Below are 16196 nucleotides of genomic sequence, written 5' to 3' on the forward strand. Positions count from 1 at the left end.
ACTCAAAGACAAACAGCACATGAGTGAGAACCAAACACATTAAGACATTATGGTCTCACACCTGATAAACAGTTGTTAGAAATATTGCGAGCATAAGGTTCTAGAAGACATTAGCTCTATTAGAGCCGCCTAGATACAAACTGACTGTAAGACATATAAGTTCCAAGTTGGTCAAATCTTAATTTATAAAATCAGAGTCCAACAAGTATAAGAATAATATAAATTGACTGTAAGAAATAAAAAGGTATATGATTATAAATTTGATTAAATCTATGAAAAGATGGTTCACCAATGAATAGATTTATGCACTTATTGTTAGTTATAAAAGGGTTATCACATGTTTAATGTTGCTAATCTGAAGAAACAAGAAACAGAGTTATGAGTGATCTGGCGGCATTATGGAAAAAAAACAGAGGATTCTCAACCTTCTCTTGGCAAAAGGAATATCCAAGAACTGAGCTGAAACGATTTTAAGACAACATACTTTTCATAGATACCGTGAAAGCATCGACAAGACGGAGCCATGCTCGACACCAAGGACAATCTAAGTACATGAGTACAAGAATGCCCATCAGCGCAACCACATAAAATGAAAACGTACTCCAATAGAAGACCAACATGTCAATAGCAGCTCCATCGTCTTCATCTTCTTCTCTTCCATTATCTCGTTCTCCTGAGCTCGTATTGTTGTTCCCTGATTGGTTAAAGAAACTAGGAAGCTGCAGCAGCGGATTTCCAAGAAAGGAGTCTTTTTCAAAGGTTGCAAGTTGTCCCCTAGATGGTACCACACCAGAAATGAAAGGGTTATATGAGATGTTGAACTTACTCATCTCACTCAAGTCATTCAAACTCGTTGGAAAGTTCCCTGAGAAATTGTTGTAAGACAGATCAAGGTTCTGCAGACTGCTTAGGTTTCCGATTTCTTGAGGAATCTGGCCTGAGAACTTGTTTCTGGTCAGGTTAAGAAATACAAGAGGCAATAGTCCAATCTCTATAGGCAGTTTCCCTTCAAACTCATTGAACCCCAAATGAAGCATACTCAACTTCTTCATCTGAGATATATTTGCAGGAACCTCACCGGATAGCTTGTTTCCACTGAGCTGAAGATAGCCTGAAATATCAAGGGGGTCCACTATAGAACCAGCAGGGCATACAGGAAATATACATTTCCCTTTAAGAACATGGTTCCACAGGGTTCTGCAACTCTTGTTTGTAAAGGTTGCGTACACAAACTTGAAAGGAGGGAACTCTGCAGGAATCCATCTCCTCATCACCAAGCATTCACCGGAACGAGAGATTGTGTTGTCCATGGTTCGCCTATTCACTTCAAACGTTGGCAAAGGATTGCTACCCATTTTAGTCAATTCAGGATGGAACCCACCAGAGAGCTGGTTGTTCGCCACGTTAAACCACAATAGACTCGTGCAGTTTCCAATCTCGCGCGGGATTTCTCCTGACAGAGAGTTATTTGCAAGCATAAGCCACAGAAGAGATGTCAACTTTCCAAAAGAAGATGGTATTGAACCAGTCAGCCTGTTAAACGAGAGATCAAGTGCTTGAAGCCGCGGCATGTTCCCATACTCACGTGGTATATCGCCGCTGAAGTTATTATAAGCAAGAACCAAGAACATCAAACTCTGGGAGATTTCAGAAGGCAACCGGCCTGAAAAGTTGTTGTAACTAAGATCAAGCCTTGAAAGATTAGGCAACGTGAGGATGTTAGAAGAATAGAGACCTCCAACGTATGAGTTCCCATACAGAACTAGATACTCTACTTGAGTGAACCTCCCGAATATTTCCTGTAGCTCTCCTCCAAAGTTGTTTCTGCTCAAGTCCAGAAACACCAAGTTGCTTAAGTTCAGGAGAGTTTCCGGTATGTCTCGAGAAAACTCATTCTTCCCGAAGTACAAACCTCTGAGAGATGATATGGATCCTATCTCAGCTGGAATGTTTCCCGTGAAGTTGTTTCCCCACAGATCCAATACATTCAGGTTCTGACAATTTGAAACTTGTCCCGGAAACTCCCCGGCAAAACCGTTCCCAGACAAATCCAACACTTGCAAAGTGCAGTTCCCCCTGAACATGGAAGCTGAGATATTACCGGAGAGACGATTCCTAGAAACTGAAAACTTGACCAGTCTCCTAAAATCAGACCATATCTCTCCACTGAATCCATTGTATCTCAAGTCGACATACTTCAGATACCTACACTCATTGAAGATGTCATCTATTCTCCCACTAAAGTTATTGGTCGATAGATTTGCAACAATCAAGCTGTTGCATAACAATGGGAAGCTAGAGTGAACATCACCCTCAATTCTATTCACCGATAGATCAAGAACCTCAAGATTGGATAGCCCGGAAAAGCTAAGCTCCCCTTCAATGATATTAAGAGAAAGATTCAGATGCTTTAAGTTGTGGCAGCGGTTCAGGTCATCTGGAATCGACCCTCCGATAGTGTTGTTTGATAAATCAAGAAATGCGAGCTGCGTTAAGGCAGAAAAGTTGCCGAATAAAGGACCTGAGATAGTGGAATCTCTTAGATTGATCCCTATGATTCTACTTCCCTCAGGGGTACATATGATCCCAGGCCATTGACACACACCTTGCTTCTCTGTTGTTTCCCATTCATTGTACTTTCCTCGTTCTGTTGGGTTCCAAGATTGAAGGTAAGATTTAAAGCTCAATAAGACCTCCCTATCACTGTCTCCGGTCACTGCTGTGGCTGTCATCACAAAGCAAAATCTTAAGGTAGCTTTAAGAAAACAACAAAAACCATCAACCACTTTGTTCTACTTGTATTATATATATAATCAGTGCAAGAATGTTATCATGTTCATACAAACAGAGGAGAAACAGAAACTGTTATTCATCAAAATGTAAAAGCCAGAACTGTGATACTTTATGACTACAACTAAACAAGACTACTAATCCAAAAGAAAACATGTCGAGCTTGGCTTATAGATTTCAATCCATTGAAGTAAACGTCAAAGAAACAGATGCTCAAACAAAAATTAACAGAGAGAGAAAAAGAGAAGGGAAGTATTATTACCGGTGATCAGAATAAAGAGTAAGAAAGAGACCAAGCTAAGTAGTGAGTTAGAATCACCATCTGCCATAATCCCAGGCGATACCATCTTCTTCTAGTTTAAGTTGGTATTAAGGTTTTTCCGTATGAAAAACCACAACCACAATCAACAAGAAACAATTATGTAATGTTTTACAAAGTCCAAGTCTCATTTGATGAAAGCACTTATAGTCGTTTGAGAAGACTTGTTTAGGTGTCTATGTAGAAAATTGCTCATAATTCCTTTGATGTGCAGGGCGTTGTCAGCATCTTTGAATATTGATCAAAGCCATTTATTATATTATAGGAAAAGGGTTACTAGAAAACCTAACAAGTAACAAAAGATCTAAACCTTTACCATCACCACAGGCTTATCTCAATTATGGCAACGAAGAGAGTAAATCTTAGACAGACAAAAAAAGTTATGTGGTAATGAGAGATGCTGACCTTTAAACGAATGCTGCCAAACAAATGACCAATCACACTCTCAACGGTAATGCTGATGTGGATTTATTTGCCACGTCATGTTACCGCCAAAACGCAAACGCTGCCGTTTGTCCTACCGCCAAAAAAAAAACAAAAAATATCCCTAAATTCTCACACGAAAGAATAAAACAGCGACCATCGTTGCGTGCGGCGCATCGAATCGGAGTTGGGAACAGCGATTTAGGTCGTTTTAGACCTTACCGTCGGAGATGAAAGCAGCGATTGGGCGTCGAAAGTATCTTTCGTAGAGACTCGGCGAGACTCCGAAGAATATGTATGAGGAGGATGAAAGAGAGAATATGGAGGAGTACGACGATGACAGTGATAGCGATACGTAAGAGAATAAACATGGAGACGGGACATCGTGGGCATTTAAGGGGATGATGACCAGAGGATTTTGTTTGCAATTTTTTTTTCTCTGTGGCTTGGTAAAATACTAAATAGTATACTGAGGTTCCTAAATGTAGAATCTTTTATGAAATTTTGATGTTTGAATATATAAGATGTTTTCATTTTCTTAGATAATTTTTTATTTTATTAAAAATGGTATAACCAATCATATTTTAATAGTCTATTTTGTAATTGGTTAAATACTATTAATTTATAGTTTTAATAATGTTTTTTAGATAAAAATTAGTTTTTTTAATACATGTGTTTCTACCTAAACATTTTATATTTAAGAACAGATATAATATTATTTTGGTAATTTACTGAACGCGATGAATTAACTAATTAATTCAATTATTTTATCCAAAAAAAAAGGAAACTGCAGCTGCATACTTGGTATTACCATTGATCTTTCCTTGAGAGCAACAATAATATCTTTCTGTTCCTTTTTGTACTTTTCATGTTTGTGCAAGTGGATCTTCCTTCTTCCTTGGAACATTTTGTTTAAGCAAGTTTTTTTTTTGTCTTTTGACAGAGAGCAATTGAGGAAGGTACAGACTTCATAGAACACAAATATCTTATCACCCAAAGACGGTGGTGCTTATATGTTATCCTTGACCCAACAACCAATATTGCGAGTCACAGGGAGTTTAAAAGATCACGTTAGATCGTAAAACAACACACTGGCTTTTTCACTTGTAACGTTCTTTTTTTGTTTCTTATACTTGAGTTGATGCATACCAATGGGTTCTTCTCGGCATAACTTTAGGATCAAGTTGAGGAGACACTTTAAGAAGTATAGGTACGGAGGCGCATATTTTTCCAAGAAGTGGTTGAAAATACCAATGCTTATTCTATGATAACTCTTCTTGTTTGTGTATTCCTCAAAGTTGTTATCCTTCTACTAAAAGTTACTGTCTGATCCTTTAACTTCAGCCAAGACTCGTATAAGGAATACAAGAGTACTGGTTCAATGAGTTTATTGGAGTTGATGGACCTCTTCACCAATTTCACTGGTAGCCTCCATAACTATCAAGAATGGACATCTCCATTACCTGAAGCTTGGTCACCGGTCTGCTTGTAAGATTCCACTCCATCCGCAGTAGTCACATTTGTGTCATTTGTTTCAAGTAGGGAGAATACTCTGATCGATTATGTATTTCTTGAGCGCCAAGAAATTACTGTTTTCTTCTTCGACACAGCTTTTGTGTCCAATGTATCTATCCCAACAATATCATCACCCATATCAAGTACTGGCGCAAGAACACCAGAAAGTCCAGAGTATAGTGACAATCCATGTCTTTTACTTTGGAGACCACCGAAATAAATATTGCACATAGCTTAATAAATTGAACCGCTAAATACAATAAATAATAACTTGCAAGTTAAATCCACAACACATATACTTACAGAAAGAAAGAGAAGATTCAAGCTTTTTCCTTGATAACTGATCAGAAACGATTTTAAGACAACTTACTTTTCAAAGATGACATGAAAGTATCGATAAGGCGGAGCCATGCTCGAGACCAAGGACAATCAAAGTATATCAGTACTAGAGTGCCTATCAGCGCAACCACATAAAATGAAACAGTACTCCAACAGAAAGCCAACATGTCGATAGCAGATTCATCATCTTCATCCTCTTCTCTCCCATTATCTCGTTCTCCTGAACTCGAATTGTTGTTCCCTGGTTGGTTAAAGAAACTAGGAAGCTGCAGCAGAGGATTTCCTAGAAAGGAGTCTTTTCCAAAGGTTGCAAGCTGTCCCCTAGATGGTATCACACCATGTATGAAAGGGTTATACGAGATGTTGAACTTACTCATCTCATTCAAGTCATTCAAACTCGTTGGAAAGTTTCCTGAGAAATTGTTGTAGGACAGATCAAGATTCTGCAGATTATATATATTTCCGATTTCTCGAGGAATATGGCCTGAGAACTTGTTTCTGGTCAGGTTAAGAAACACAAGAGGCAATAGTCCAATCTCTATAGGCAGTTTCCCTTCAAACTCATTGAACCCCAAATGAAGCATACTCAACTTCTTCATCTGAGATATATTTGCAGGAACCTCGCCGGACATCTTGTTTCCACTGAGCTGAAAATAGCCTGAAACATCAAGTGGACCCACAGTAGAACCAGGAGGGCATACAGGAAATATACATTTACCTTCACGAACATGGTCCCACAGGCTTCTGCAACTCCTTTTTGTAAGAGTTTCCAATCCAAATATGAAAGGAGGGAACTCTGCAGGAATCCATCTCTTCATCACCAAGCATTCACCGGAACCAGCAACTATGTAGTCCTCGCTTTGCCGGTTCACTTCAAACGTTGGAGTAGGATTGCTACCCATATTAGTCAGTTCAGGATACAGTCCACCAGAGAGCTGGTTGTTCGCCACGTTAAGCCACAATAGACTCGAGCAGTTTCCAATCTCGCGTGGGATTTCTCCTGACAGAGAGTTATTCGCAAGCATAAGCCACAAAAGAGATGTCAACTTTCCAAAAGAAGCTGGTATTGAACCGGTCAGCCTGTTAAACGAGAGATCAAGTGCTTGAAGCCTCGGCATGTTCCCATACTCATGTGGTATATCGCCGCTGAAGTTATTATAAGCAAGAATCAAGAACGTCAAATTCTGGGAGATTTCAGAAGGCAACCGGCCTGAAAAGTTGTTGTAGCTAAGATCTAGCCTTGAAAGATTAGGTAACGTGAGGATGTTAGAAGAATAGAGACCTCCAACGTACGAGTTGCCATACAGAACTAGATACTTCACTTGAGTGAATCTTCCGAATATTCCCTGTACTTCTCCTCCAAAGTTGTTTCTGCTTAAGCCCAGAAACACCAAGTTGCTCAAGTTCAGGAGAGTTTCCGGTATGTCTCGAGAAAACATATTATTCCCCAAGTGCAAACCTCTGAGAGATGATATGGATCCTATCTCAGCCGGAATGTTTCCCGTGAAGTTGTTTCCCCACAGATCCAACACATTCAGGTTCTGACAATTCGAAACTTGTCCCGGAAACTCCCCCACAAAACCGTTCCCAGACAAATCCAACACTTGCAAATTGCACTTCCCCCTGAACATGGAAGCTGAGATGTTCCCGGAGAGACGATTCCCAGAAACTGAAAACTTGACCAGCCTCCTAAAACCAGACCATATCTCTCCACTGAATCTATTGTATCTCAAGTCCACATACTTCAGATACCTACACTCATTGAAGACGTCATCTATTCTGCCACTAAAGTTATTTGTCGATAGATTTGCAACAACCAAGCTGTTGCATATCAATGGGAAGCTAGAGCGAACATCACCGGAAATTTTATTCACGGACAGATCAAGAACCTCAAGATTCGATAGCCCGGATAAGCTAAGCTCCCCTCTAATGATGTTATTAGAAAGATTCAGATGCTTTAAGCTGTGGCAACGGCTCAGGTCATCTGGAATCGACCCTCCGATCGTGTTACTTGATAAATCAAGAAATGTGAGCTGCGTCAAGGCAGAGAAGTTGCCGAATAGAGGACCTGAGATGGTGGAATCCGTTAGACTGATCCCTGTGACTCTACTTTTGTCAGGGGTACATGTGATCCCAGGCCAATGACACACATCTTGCTTCTCTGTTGTTTCCCATTCGTTGTACTTCCCTCGTTCTGTTGGGTTCCGAGATTCAAGGTGAGATTTAAAGCTCAACAAGACCTCACGATCACTGTCCAGAGAATCTCCGGCCACTGCTGTGGCTGTCATGGAGAACATCAAACACAGAGAAAGCAAAACAGCAAAAACCATCAACCACGTTGTTCTACTTCTATTATACTCAAACAGAGGAAAATTTGGAAACTGTTACTCCTTAATACACAATATCGATACTTATTGAACTCCAAGGACTTCAAGTAAACAACACTAATCGAGAAGAAAACATGTCGAGCTTGGCATATATAGATTTCAATCCATTGAAGTAAACATCAAAGAAACACATGGTATTGATATTAGCAGAGAGAAAAACAGAAGTGAAGTATTTACCGGTGGTCAAAACAAAGAGTAAGAAAGCGAACAAGCTAAGAAGTGATTTAGAATCACCATCTGCCATAATCCCAGGCGATACCATCTTCTAGTTTAAGTTGGTGTTCAGATTTTCCGTATAAACAACCACAACCACAATCAACAAGAAACAATTATGTAATGTTTTACAAAGTCCAAGTCTCATTTAATGAAAGCAACTTATAGTCCAAGAATCAACATCGTTTACTTTGAGTTGTTTGAGATCTTTGTAGAAAGTTAATTCATAAATCCTTTGATACATAGGGCGTTGTCAGCATCTTTCACTTGTGGTCAAAGCCATTTATTATAGGAAAAAAGGCTTACAAGTAACCAAAGATCTAACCTTTACCATCACCACAGGCTTATCTAAATTATGGCAACGAAAAAGTAAATAAATCTTTACACAAAAAAAAAATTATGTAGGTAACGAAAGATGCCAAACAAATGACCAATCACAGTCACTCAACGGTAATGCTGATGTGGATTTATCTGCCACGTCATGTTACCGCCAAAACGCAAACGCCGCCGTTTGTCCTACCGCCAAAAAAAGAAAAATCCCTAAATCCTCGCACGAAAGAATAGAATAGCAACCGTCGTTGCGTGAGGCGCATCGAATCGGAGTTGGGAACAGCAATTTAGGTCGTTTTAGACATTGACATGAAAGCAGCGATTGGGCGTCGAAAGTATCTTTCGTAGAGCTCCGAAGAATATGTACGAGGACGAAAGAGAGAATATGGAGGAGTACGGGCCGTACTGTCGGTCGAAAATGAAAAAGGATGACTAGAGAGGATTTTTGTTTGCAGATTTTTTTTTCAAGGAGAGGCGTTGGTTGGTAGTTGGTAAAAATAGTACTATTGTTTTGGTAATTTCAGATATTTACCGAACACGACGAATTAACTAACTATTTTTAAAATAATAATTTTTTTGTAAGTAATTAATTTAATTTTTGATATCAGCAAAAAATATGAGAATTTGATCCAAACAAGTTTATATGAGAATTCCAGAGTTGAATGTCTAAAGCTTATACTTCATTCTATTTTCACTCCAAGCTAAGAAAAAAAAGTTTGGGTCTTCTTACTGTGTGTGCTGAAAGGACATTGCGCCTAAAAGAGCGAGACACCTAATATTACATAATAATCTCATTTGATAACTTCAAAAGAGCTAGAGACGTAATATGAGGTCCAAGTATTCAACATCACTGGCATTTTGATTTCTTGCAGTTGATTTTACTCTCAAAGAACTAAAGAAACTACAGACAAAACAGAGACATTTTCTATTGCTGGATAGATCAACTAAAAATGCAACTCTTCTGGTACAATGAGAAAGTAAGGGATTTTTCTCCAAGTTTGAAGCATTACATTTATACAAAGATAGACAGTAAGTACACAAGAGCCAAAGACAAGTTATGTTCTTGTTTTGTGATATTATTTTAAATGTTTTGTGGAAACACATAAAATGGATTTAGCACCAAGGAGAAGATTACCAGAACAAATACCTCACCTTGCGGAGGAAAGCATCAACCAAGTTGAACCAGGCTCTGCTCCAAGGAGAATCAAAAGAGAGAGATGCAATTACTCCAAGAAGTATTGTCACATAAGCTGCCGCTAAACTCCAGTAGAAGGATACCATGTCGATTGTGTATTCCTCATCTTCCACTTCATCATCTGGTTCTTGAATGTTATTACTGTTGCAGCTTTTGTTGGTTGGTTTTCCACAGAGAAAAGGATTGCCTAGGTAACTATTTGCATCAAAGGTGCTTAAATGTCCTCCTTGTCAAGACTGCTCAGCTCTGATAGATGTGGTGGGATCTCGCCATGTAATCTGTTGAAGGAAAGATCAAGACTTTCTACCGTCTTCAGACCTGAAAAACTTCTTGGTATCTCTCCTGATAAATAGTTATGAGAGAGATTCAGAGCATGCAGTTTCAGAAGACCTCCAATCTCTACAGGTATCCCACCACTAAGCTTATTCTGGGAAAGATCTAATCCACAAAGTTCTAGGAGATTTCCACCCATATATGAATCATATCTGTGTTTTGTAGGGAATTCAATTTTAGCCAGGAAGCTTGCCAAATAGTCCATACTAAACCGTTCTAGCACAACCAGAGATCTAAAATATACACCAACGTCATTTCCTCTGTGTCCCAGACTAGGACTAATGGTGGTTAAACCATTAACAAAACCATAGACGAAATAAAAATCATTTGATGTGTCCTCTTTCCCCGAACCAAATGATATATTGCTAAGACATGAAGGTATGGACCCACTCAATCCGTTGTTAGCAAGATCTAGAAGGTGAATATTGCTTAGATCACACAACTGGTGGGGGATACGTCCTGTGAAATTATTCCCCCGGGAATATTCCCAGACAATCTGTTATTTCTCGTATCAAGTATGCTGACATTCAATAGTAGTGTGTCTGGAATACCCTTTGAAAAATTATTGTCATGCAGAAGTAACACGACCGGCCTTTCAGAATTTACATGTGGAGGTATATCACCTGATAACATATTTGCAGAAAGATCCAGTAGCCCAAGATACGATAAGTTGAACAGAGAAATAGGTATTTCACCTTCCAACAAGTTGTTTGAAAGCAACAACATAGATAAGTGTTGAAATTCACCAATCCAACTTGGTATAACACCTGTAAGATTGTTGTCCGAAATGTCAAGCAGTACCAACTCTTTAAAGCTCCGCAAACCTTTTCCAACCTTTCCGGTAAACAAATTGTTATCCATAGACAGAACAAGTATATCAGTAAAGTTGGCTGGCTCCGGAAAAACCTCTCCACTTAGTTTGTTATGTGAAAGCTTTAATACTGAGATAGAATAACAACCCTTTACAAAACTATCTGGTAGATTTCCATGGAAACTATTGTGAGATATATCCAGATGTTCCATACTTTTCATATTACCAAGAGAAGCCGGTAGATTTCCTTCAAAATCATTATTGGATATATTCATATATTGTAAATGAGGAAGTATCTGCCCAATGTTATGCGGAAAGAGATTACTGAATTCATTCATTGACAAATCCAAGAAAAGCAAATTATGAGTAGATTTTGGTAGCTGAAGGCTCTCAAAAGAATTATTTTGTAGAAGCAAAGCTTCGAGTTTTGAATTGTTAGCCAACAGCCAGGAAGGGAACTTTTCAGCTATTCTATTGTTAGAGAGATCAACATGACGCAAATCCTTCTGGTATAGAAGAAAATTTGGTATCTTTGCCAAGTTGCAAGATCGTAGTTCAATAACACTCAACTGAAATTTTGGTCTGCAAGAACTTTCTGATACTACTTGGAACGAGTTGGATTTTGAACTAGATTTCAACACTCTCAGCATTGAGAGTTTTGTTAGGGAGCCAAATGAGAAGAAGCCTTCAAAGTTGTTATCGAGCAACGACAAATACTCGAGGGATTCAAGGTTACTGAGAGAAGATGGTATTGAACCAGTCAATTGGTTTGATGAGAGATCAAGAACTCGAAGTCGAGTCAAGTTAGTTAAACATAAGGGAAAATGTCCTACTAGTTTGTTTCCAGTGAGGTCGAGCTCTTGCAGATTCTTCAGTTTGCAAATCCCTGCGGTAATCAAATGCAGTACTTTTGTTCAGGTAAATAAACTTGATTTTAACCATATCTTTTTGAAGATAAAACTTGAAATATGAAATATATGAGCAAACTTGCCTTGCAGTCCCATTGAACTAGAAAAATTATTATTCCTTAGACTCAGAGCTCTCAGATTCCTCAAGGGAAATGACTCTGTCATAAGAAGAAAAAAGCCTTTAGAAAATACATGCTCAGCTCAGCCCAGATTAGAAGTTTTATTATGCAACCCAAATAAAAAAGAACAAGTATTAATGGACCATAGTTCTGAGTTCTGAGTTCTGAGCTACCTTGTACTGGTATGGAGTCATTAAATCTGTTCCAACTCATGTCCAACACTTCCAAGTTTGTCAAATCTCTAAGTTCTGAAAGGGAGTCCAACAAAAGTAAGAATGCTACACGTTGAGTGTAAGACATAAATTTATAACGATAACTATAAACTGAATCGATCTAACAACTGAGACATCATCAATTAGTAGGTTGGGTTGAACAGGATATCCACCTCGTTAAAAATGCAAAAACACACCTTTAACAGGAACAGGGCCATCCATGTTGTTGGCCTTAAGAGATAGTTTTGTAAGTGATGTAGCAGCATTAAGAAAAGGAAAGATGCTACTACTGAATTCATTTAAATCCAAAAACAGAATCTCCAGCTTTCTTAGTCTACTGAGGCTTTTATTACCTGCAAAATCAAATCTTGTTGGATAAGTTTTGTGGTATATGGCATAGTTCTAAACAGTATGATCAGCTTTGAAGAATCAGAACAAAGCTATGAGATTAAAAAGGAAACACTTGGGGGCAGCCTGGTTATACCTTCGACAGCATCAAACAACCCATTGAATCTGTTCCAACCCAAGTCCAGAATTCGAACATCTTCAAAGGGATGCAGCAAAGAAAGATTTAGCAGAGAACTCTCTTTCATGTACATAAGACCAAAGGAAATCACAGTCACCCGTCCACTTGAACGATTGCATTTAACTTCCTCCCACCTGCAGCAATCGCTCTTTGTGTCATTGGTCCAAGTAGGGAAAACAAAGTTGGATTCTCCTTCTTTAGCAACTGCGATCATGTGTTTCTTGATCTCTAACAGGGCCATCCTTTCTTTCTGAATACAACTTTTGTATCCATGTATCTGCCCCAACAATATCATCACCCAAATCAGGTTTTGACCCATGAACACCTTCTCTTTCGTTGGACTGAACATTAAAACTCTTGTATGTCGCCCAAAAACAGATATTAAGAAAATGGAGTGTAGATTTTTATTCCAAAATTACCTCCATGTTTATATAAGCATTAGAACTGTTGCTTTACAATTGGAAAAGCCAAGTTGCGTAATAAAATATAATTAGAAAGTCAAATAGTCAGTATCATCTATGGTAATACACACTCATAACTCTTCATATTAAAACAAAAAAAAAAATCAGAAGATGATATACTTGTAGACTATATAAACAACAGTTTAAGGTCTTTGCAGAGAATACTTATATAATAATATAATATGTGAATGACTGGTCAGCATCTTTTACTTCGACCAAGCTTTTTATTATACTATATTTTGCTTGTTAGTTGACAGATTGTAAGATATTGATGTTCAAGACATTCACAGATTGTAAGATAATATAGTTTTCTAAATCACTGTTGAATATTTGCAGGTCAAGTGGGCCTGGAGGTAAGAGATTTGAGGATAAAATTGTGGATACTCTTAAGAAGTATGTGAACGAAGGCGCATATTTGTCCAAGAAATGGTTGAAAAAACACTTTGCTTATTCTTTTTCAAAAAAAAAAAAAACACTTTGCTTATTCAATCATTTGTCCCATCTTCACACGTGTAAATATTTATCAAACTTGATAGCCTCACCTAAAGTCCTTTTAATAGACGATGTTACCATGCCAACTCAAGATACTAAACCAGGTATATCCTCTTCTTGTTTGTGTATTCCTGAAAGTTCTTATCCTTCTACTAATGATACGTCTATTAAATTAAATCTAAATAGACATACTTAGAGATCACGTTACATGCCTACTCCAGCTACATTAAGGAGTATGTGGTGGGATTGGATCATGGAAGGATACAATTGTTCCAGTAACGAACAACTACATATTTGGTCAAAAGAGCTCACGCTCATAGTCTACATGTAGGATTTAAGATTCTTCCTGAGATTGAGAGAGTCAGTAAAACATTGCTATTAACTTCTTGAATGATACAATTTCAGGTGCATGCATACAAGCACAGGAATGAACACGAGTACATACACTTTAAACTTTTCAGACAAGACTCATACAAGATCAATGAGATTGAAGTCGATGGACTCTTCACTGCTTTCACTGGTAGCCTCCATAACTTTCAAGCCTCAACGACAGCTCCTGGCTCAAATTGCTTCATAGATCCTCCCTCTTGAAGCACCACAGTGTATCCATTGTTTGTCATTGACTTTTACATCATTTTTACAAGATAAAGGAGTCTTGAGGATCAAATCAAAGAGAAGAAAAAACTTTGTAAATCTTGGAACAGACTTGTATGATGATATTTCAGTTAGACACATGAAGTTGGGCAGCAAGGGAAGCAAGATAACCATCTAGGGTAGCGATTACAGCCACGATCAGCTTCTGCCTTAGGAGTAACAGGTTTAGAAAAAGCTTCCTCTTTCTTCAACCCTTCATCTCCCTCAGCCTCTAAAAAAATCTTCTGTTTCTTTTGTTGCGTTGATCCTTGCAAGCCGCCCTTATCTGCATTCCCGAATCTACACAATAATTAAACAACAACAAAGAACCTGTGTTAAGACAAGACATAGATGATCGATCACAAAGTGTTTCTTGTTTTTGTTGCTTACACTGGAAAAGCGAAAGACTTGACGCTAAAATCTTCCGAACGACGAGAAACCGAATGATCTAGTTTATTGGTTTTGTCTTTATTAGCCATGATAACATCCCTAATACTTGCTGCAGCCTTTTGTTCTTGGTCTTTACTTGCGTGGTACGCTTTGTCTGTTTCAGCTGCTTTCTTGCCTATATCCACCGGAGTTTTGATCTCCTCCACAACTCCACTTGCTCCTCCTTGTTTTTTGCTTTGAGGCGGAGAAGGTAAAGCAGGAGTTCTCGGTGAAGGAGGTTGAGGAAAGGTGAGCTCGCCTGATTTGAAGTAATCTATTTCTTCAGTGAAGGTATTGTCTCCCATGTGGATGCTGAAGAGAGATTCGTTGGAGAGAGTGCTCCATTCAGCTGGAGCTGTAGAGGTTGTTATTTCGAAAACGTGTGGAGGGATTCTGTAAGGAGGTGTTGAGGTTGCGTTGTTTGTAGATCTCTCCATGATTTGTGTTGGAGGAGATTGATCATCAGGTCTTGGTTCTGCTTCTATGGAAGAACAAGAAGAGAAGGAGGAAGAAGAAGATAGCCGTAGGATTGGATCTTCTGCTTCGTGTTTAGAGGCTAAGGGATTGATAAAGTTCAGCTCTTGTGACGTTTCCATGGTTTCAAAATGGAAGCTCTGACAAACTTTTCAATCTGTAGTGTGTATTAACAATGATGAAGACAAAAAAGACAAGACCGTTATAGATTCAGACAATACAAAAAGATAACATCATTAACTGGCATCTCTGAAGATTTTAGTCAAACACCTCCTGATGTTTCAAAAGGACAACGATGAAGACGTGGAACACAAGCAAGAAAGAGACCTAACTTTAGAAAATATCAAAAAGACGAGCTATATTCGATTCTCGTGATATAATAAAAAAAAAAACCCTAGACTCTCTCAGACACGGGGCTCGAGGCACAAACGAGATCTATGCCCCTCGGCGCCGGCAACAGCGTTTCTCGCCGGCGCTGGGCCTTATCGACGACGCTGCTCTTCTCCTTCACCATCGTGTTCCTGATTTCCTGCTCTGTTTTTTGGTTATTCACTCGTGTCACTTGGATGTTTGGAGGAAGGCGATCCCGACAAATGGTACGACGGAGAAGAGGACTCTTCGTTACGCTTCTTTCGGTGGTCCTTTCCTTCCGACAGGTCCTTCTCTTAGCGATGAGTCGAGAGGGTTCTCTCACCGCCGCTGAGCTCTGGTCTTCGGGTTCAAACCCCGTCGTACCTCTCTCTGTTTGCTGTCAAGTCCAAGCCTTTAAATGCTATACGGAGCCGCGATTTCAACTGACGAGAACAACCTCCTCGTCTCCGGGGAGGCTTGAGTCCCACAAACCACTGCGCGGTGCTCCTCTTCATCAGACTGACGGCAGATCTCGAAGCATCACCAGTTCAGTTCCGAGTTACTTCGCTATCATTTCACTTCCTTCATACCGAAAAGTGATGCTCTCCTCACCTCCGTTAATCATCGACCGTGCTTCATTTCCTCTCCGTCGGAGCTTTGCCGGCGACTTCGTATCCTTCGTATCCCGTGCCAGAATGACAGCGTCTCCTGAGGTAACAATTGATTATGTTTGGGTCTGGCCCATGTGTGTTTTTGAACCTGTCAGCCCAAGATATTGGAAAAGACCCATATATGTAGAAGAAAGAGTTATCCAACGATTAAGATTAGCTAGTGGTGGGGTCAGTTTGAGTTCCTGTGATTTCAACAGGATCTATCCTTCTCGTATTACACGATCATATTTATCCTTTGGGAAAGTTTTACCGGTGGGTTCACCGG

General features: G+C 39.1%; 3 protein-coding genes and 1 pseudogene across 3 annotated transcripts; all 4 read right to left on the minus strand.

Annotated features, from left to right (window-relative positions):
- Positions 1-230: 230 nt before the first annotated feature.
- Positions 231-4005, minus strand: LOC106379471 (probable LRR receptor-like serine/threonine-protein kinase At1g74360). The gene is made up of 3 exons (XM_013819414.3): positions 3755-4005; positions 3053-3626; positions 231-2725 (listed from the first exon to the last, which is right to left on the minus strand). Exons 2-3 carry the CDS (start codon positions 3135-3137, stop codon positions 471-473), a joined length of 2340 nt encoding a protein of 779 aa, XP_013674868.2. The 5' UTR covers positions 3138-3626; positions 3755-4005; the 3' UTR covers positions 231-470.
- Positions 4006-5253: 1248 nt separating this feature from the next.
- On the minus strand, positions 5254-8189 carry LOC106381369 (probable LRR receptor-like serine/threonine-protein kinase At1g74360). Its single transcript, XM_013821275.3, has 2 exons — positions 7951-8189; positions 5254-7667 (listed from the first exon to the last, which is right to left on the minus strand). The coding sequence occupies exons 1-2, from the start codon at positions 8033-8035 to the stop codon at positions 5404-5406; spliced, it is 2349 nt and encodes a 782-aa protein (XP_013676729.1). The 5' UTR covers positions 8036-8189; the 3' UTR covers positions 5254-5403.
- Positions 8190-9035: 846 nt separating this feature from the next.
- On the minus strand, positions 9036-12930 carry LOC106378142 (annotated as a pseudogene).
- Positions 12931-13974: 1044 nt separating this feature from the next.
- On the minus strand, positions 13975-15239 carry LOC106380387. The gene is made up of 2 exons (XM_013820146.2): positions 14397-15239; positions 13975-14306 (listed from the first exon to the last, which is right to left on the minus strand). The coding sequence occupies exons 1-2, from the start codon at positions 15029-15031 to the stop codon at positions 14099-14101; spliced, it is 843 nt and encodes a 280-aa protein (XP_013675600.1). The 5' UTR covers positions 15032-15239; the 3' UTR covers positions 13975-14098.
- Between the last annotated feature and the right edge of the window lie 957 nt (positions 15240-16196).

The sequence above is a fragment of the Brassica napus genome, chromosome A2 (assembly GCF_020379485.1).
Source record: "Brassica napus cultivar Da-Ae chromosome A2, Da-Ae, whole genome shotgun sequence".
NCBI lineage: Eukaryota > Viridiplantae > Streptophyta > Magnoliopsida > Brassicales > Brassicaceae > Brassica > Brassica napus.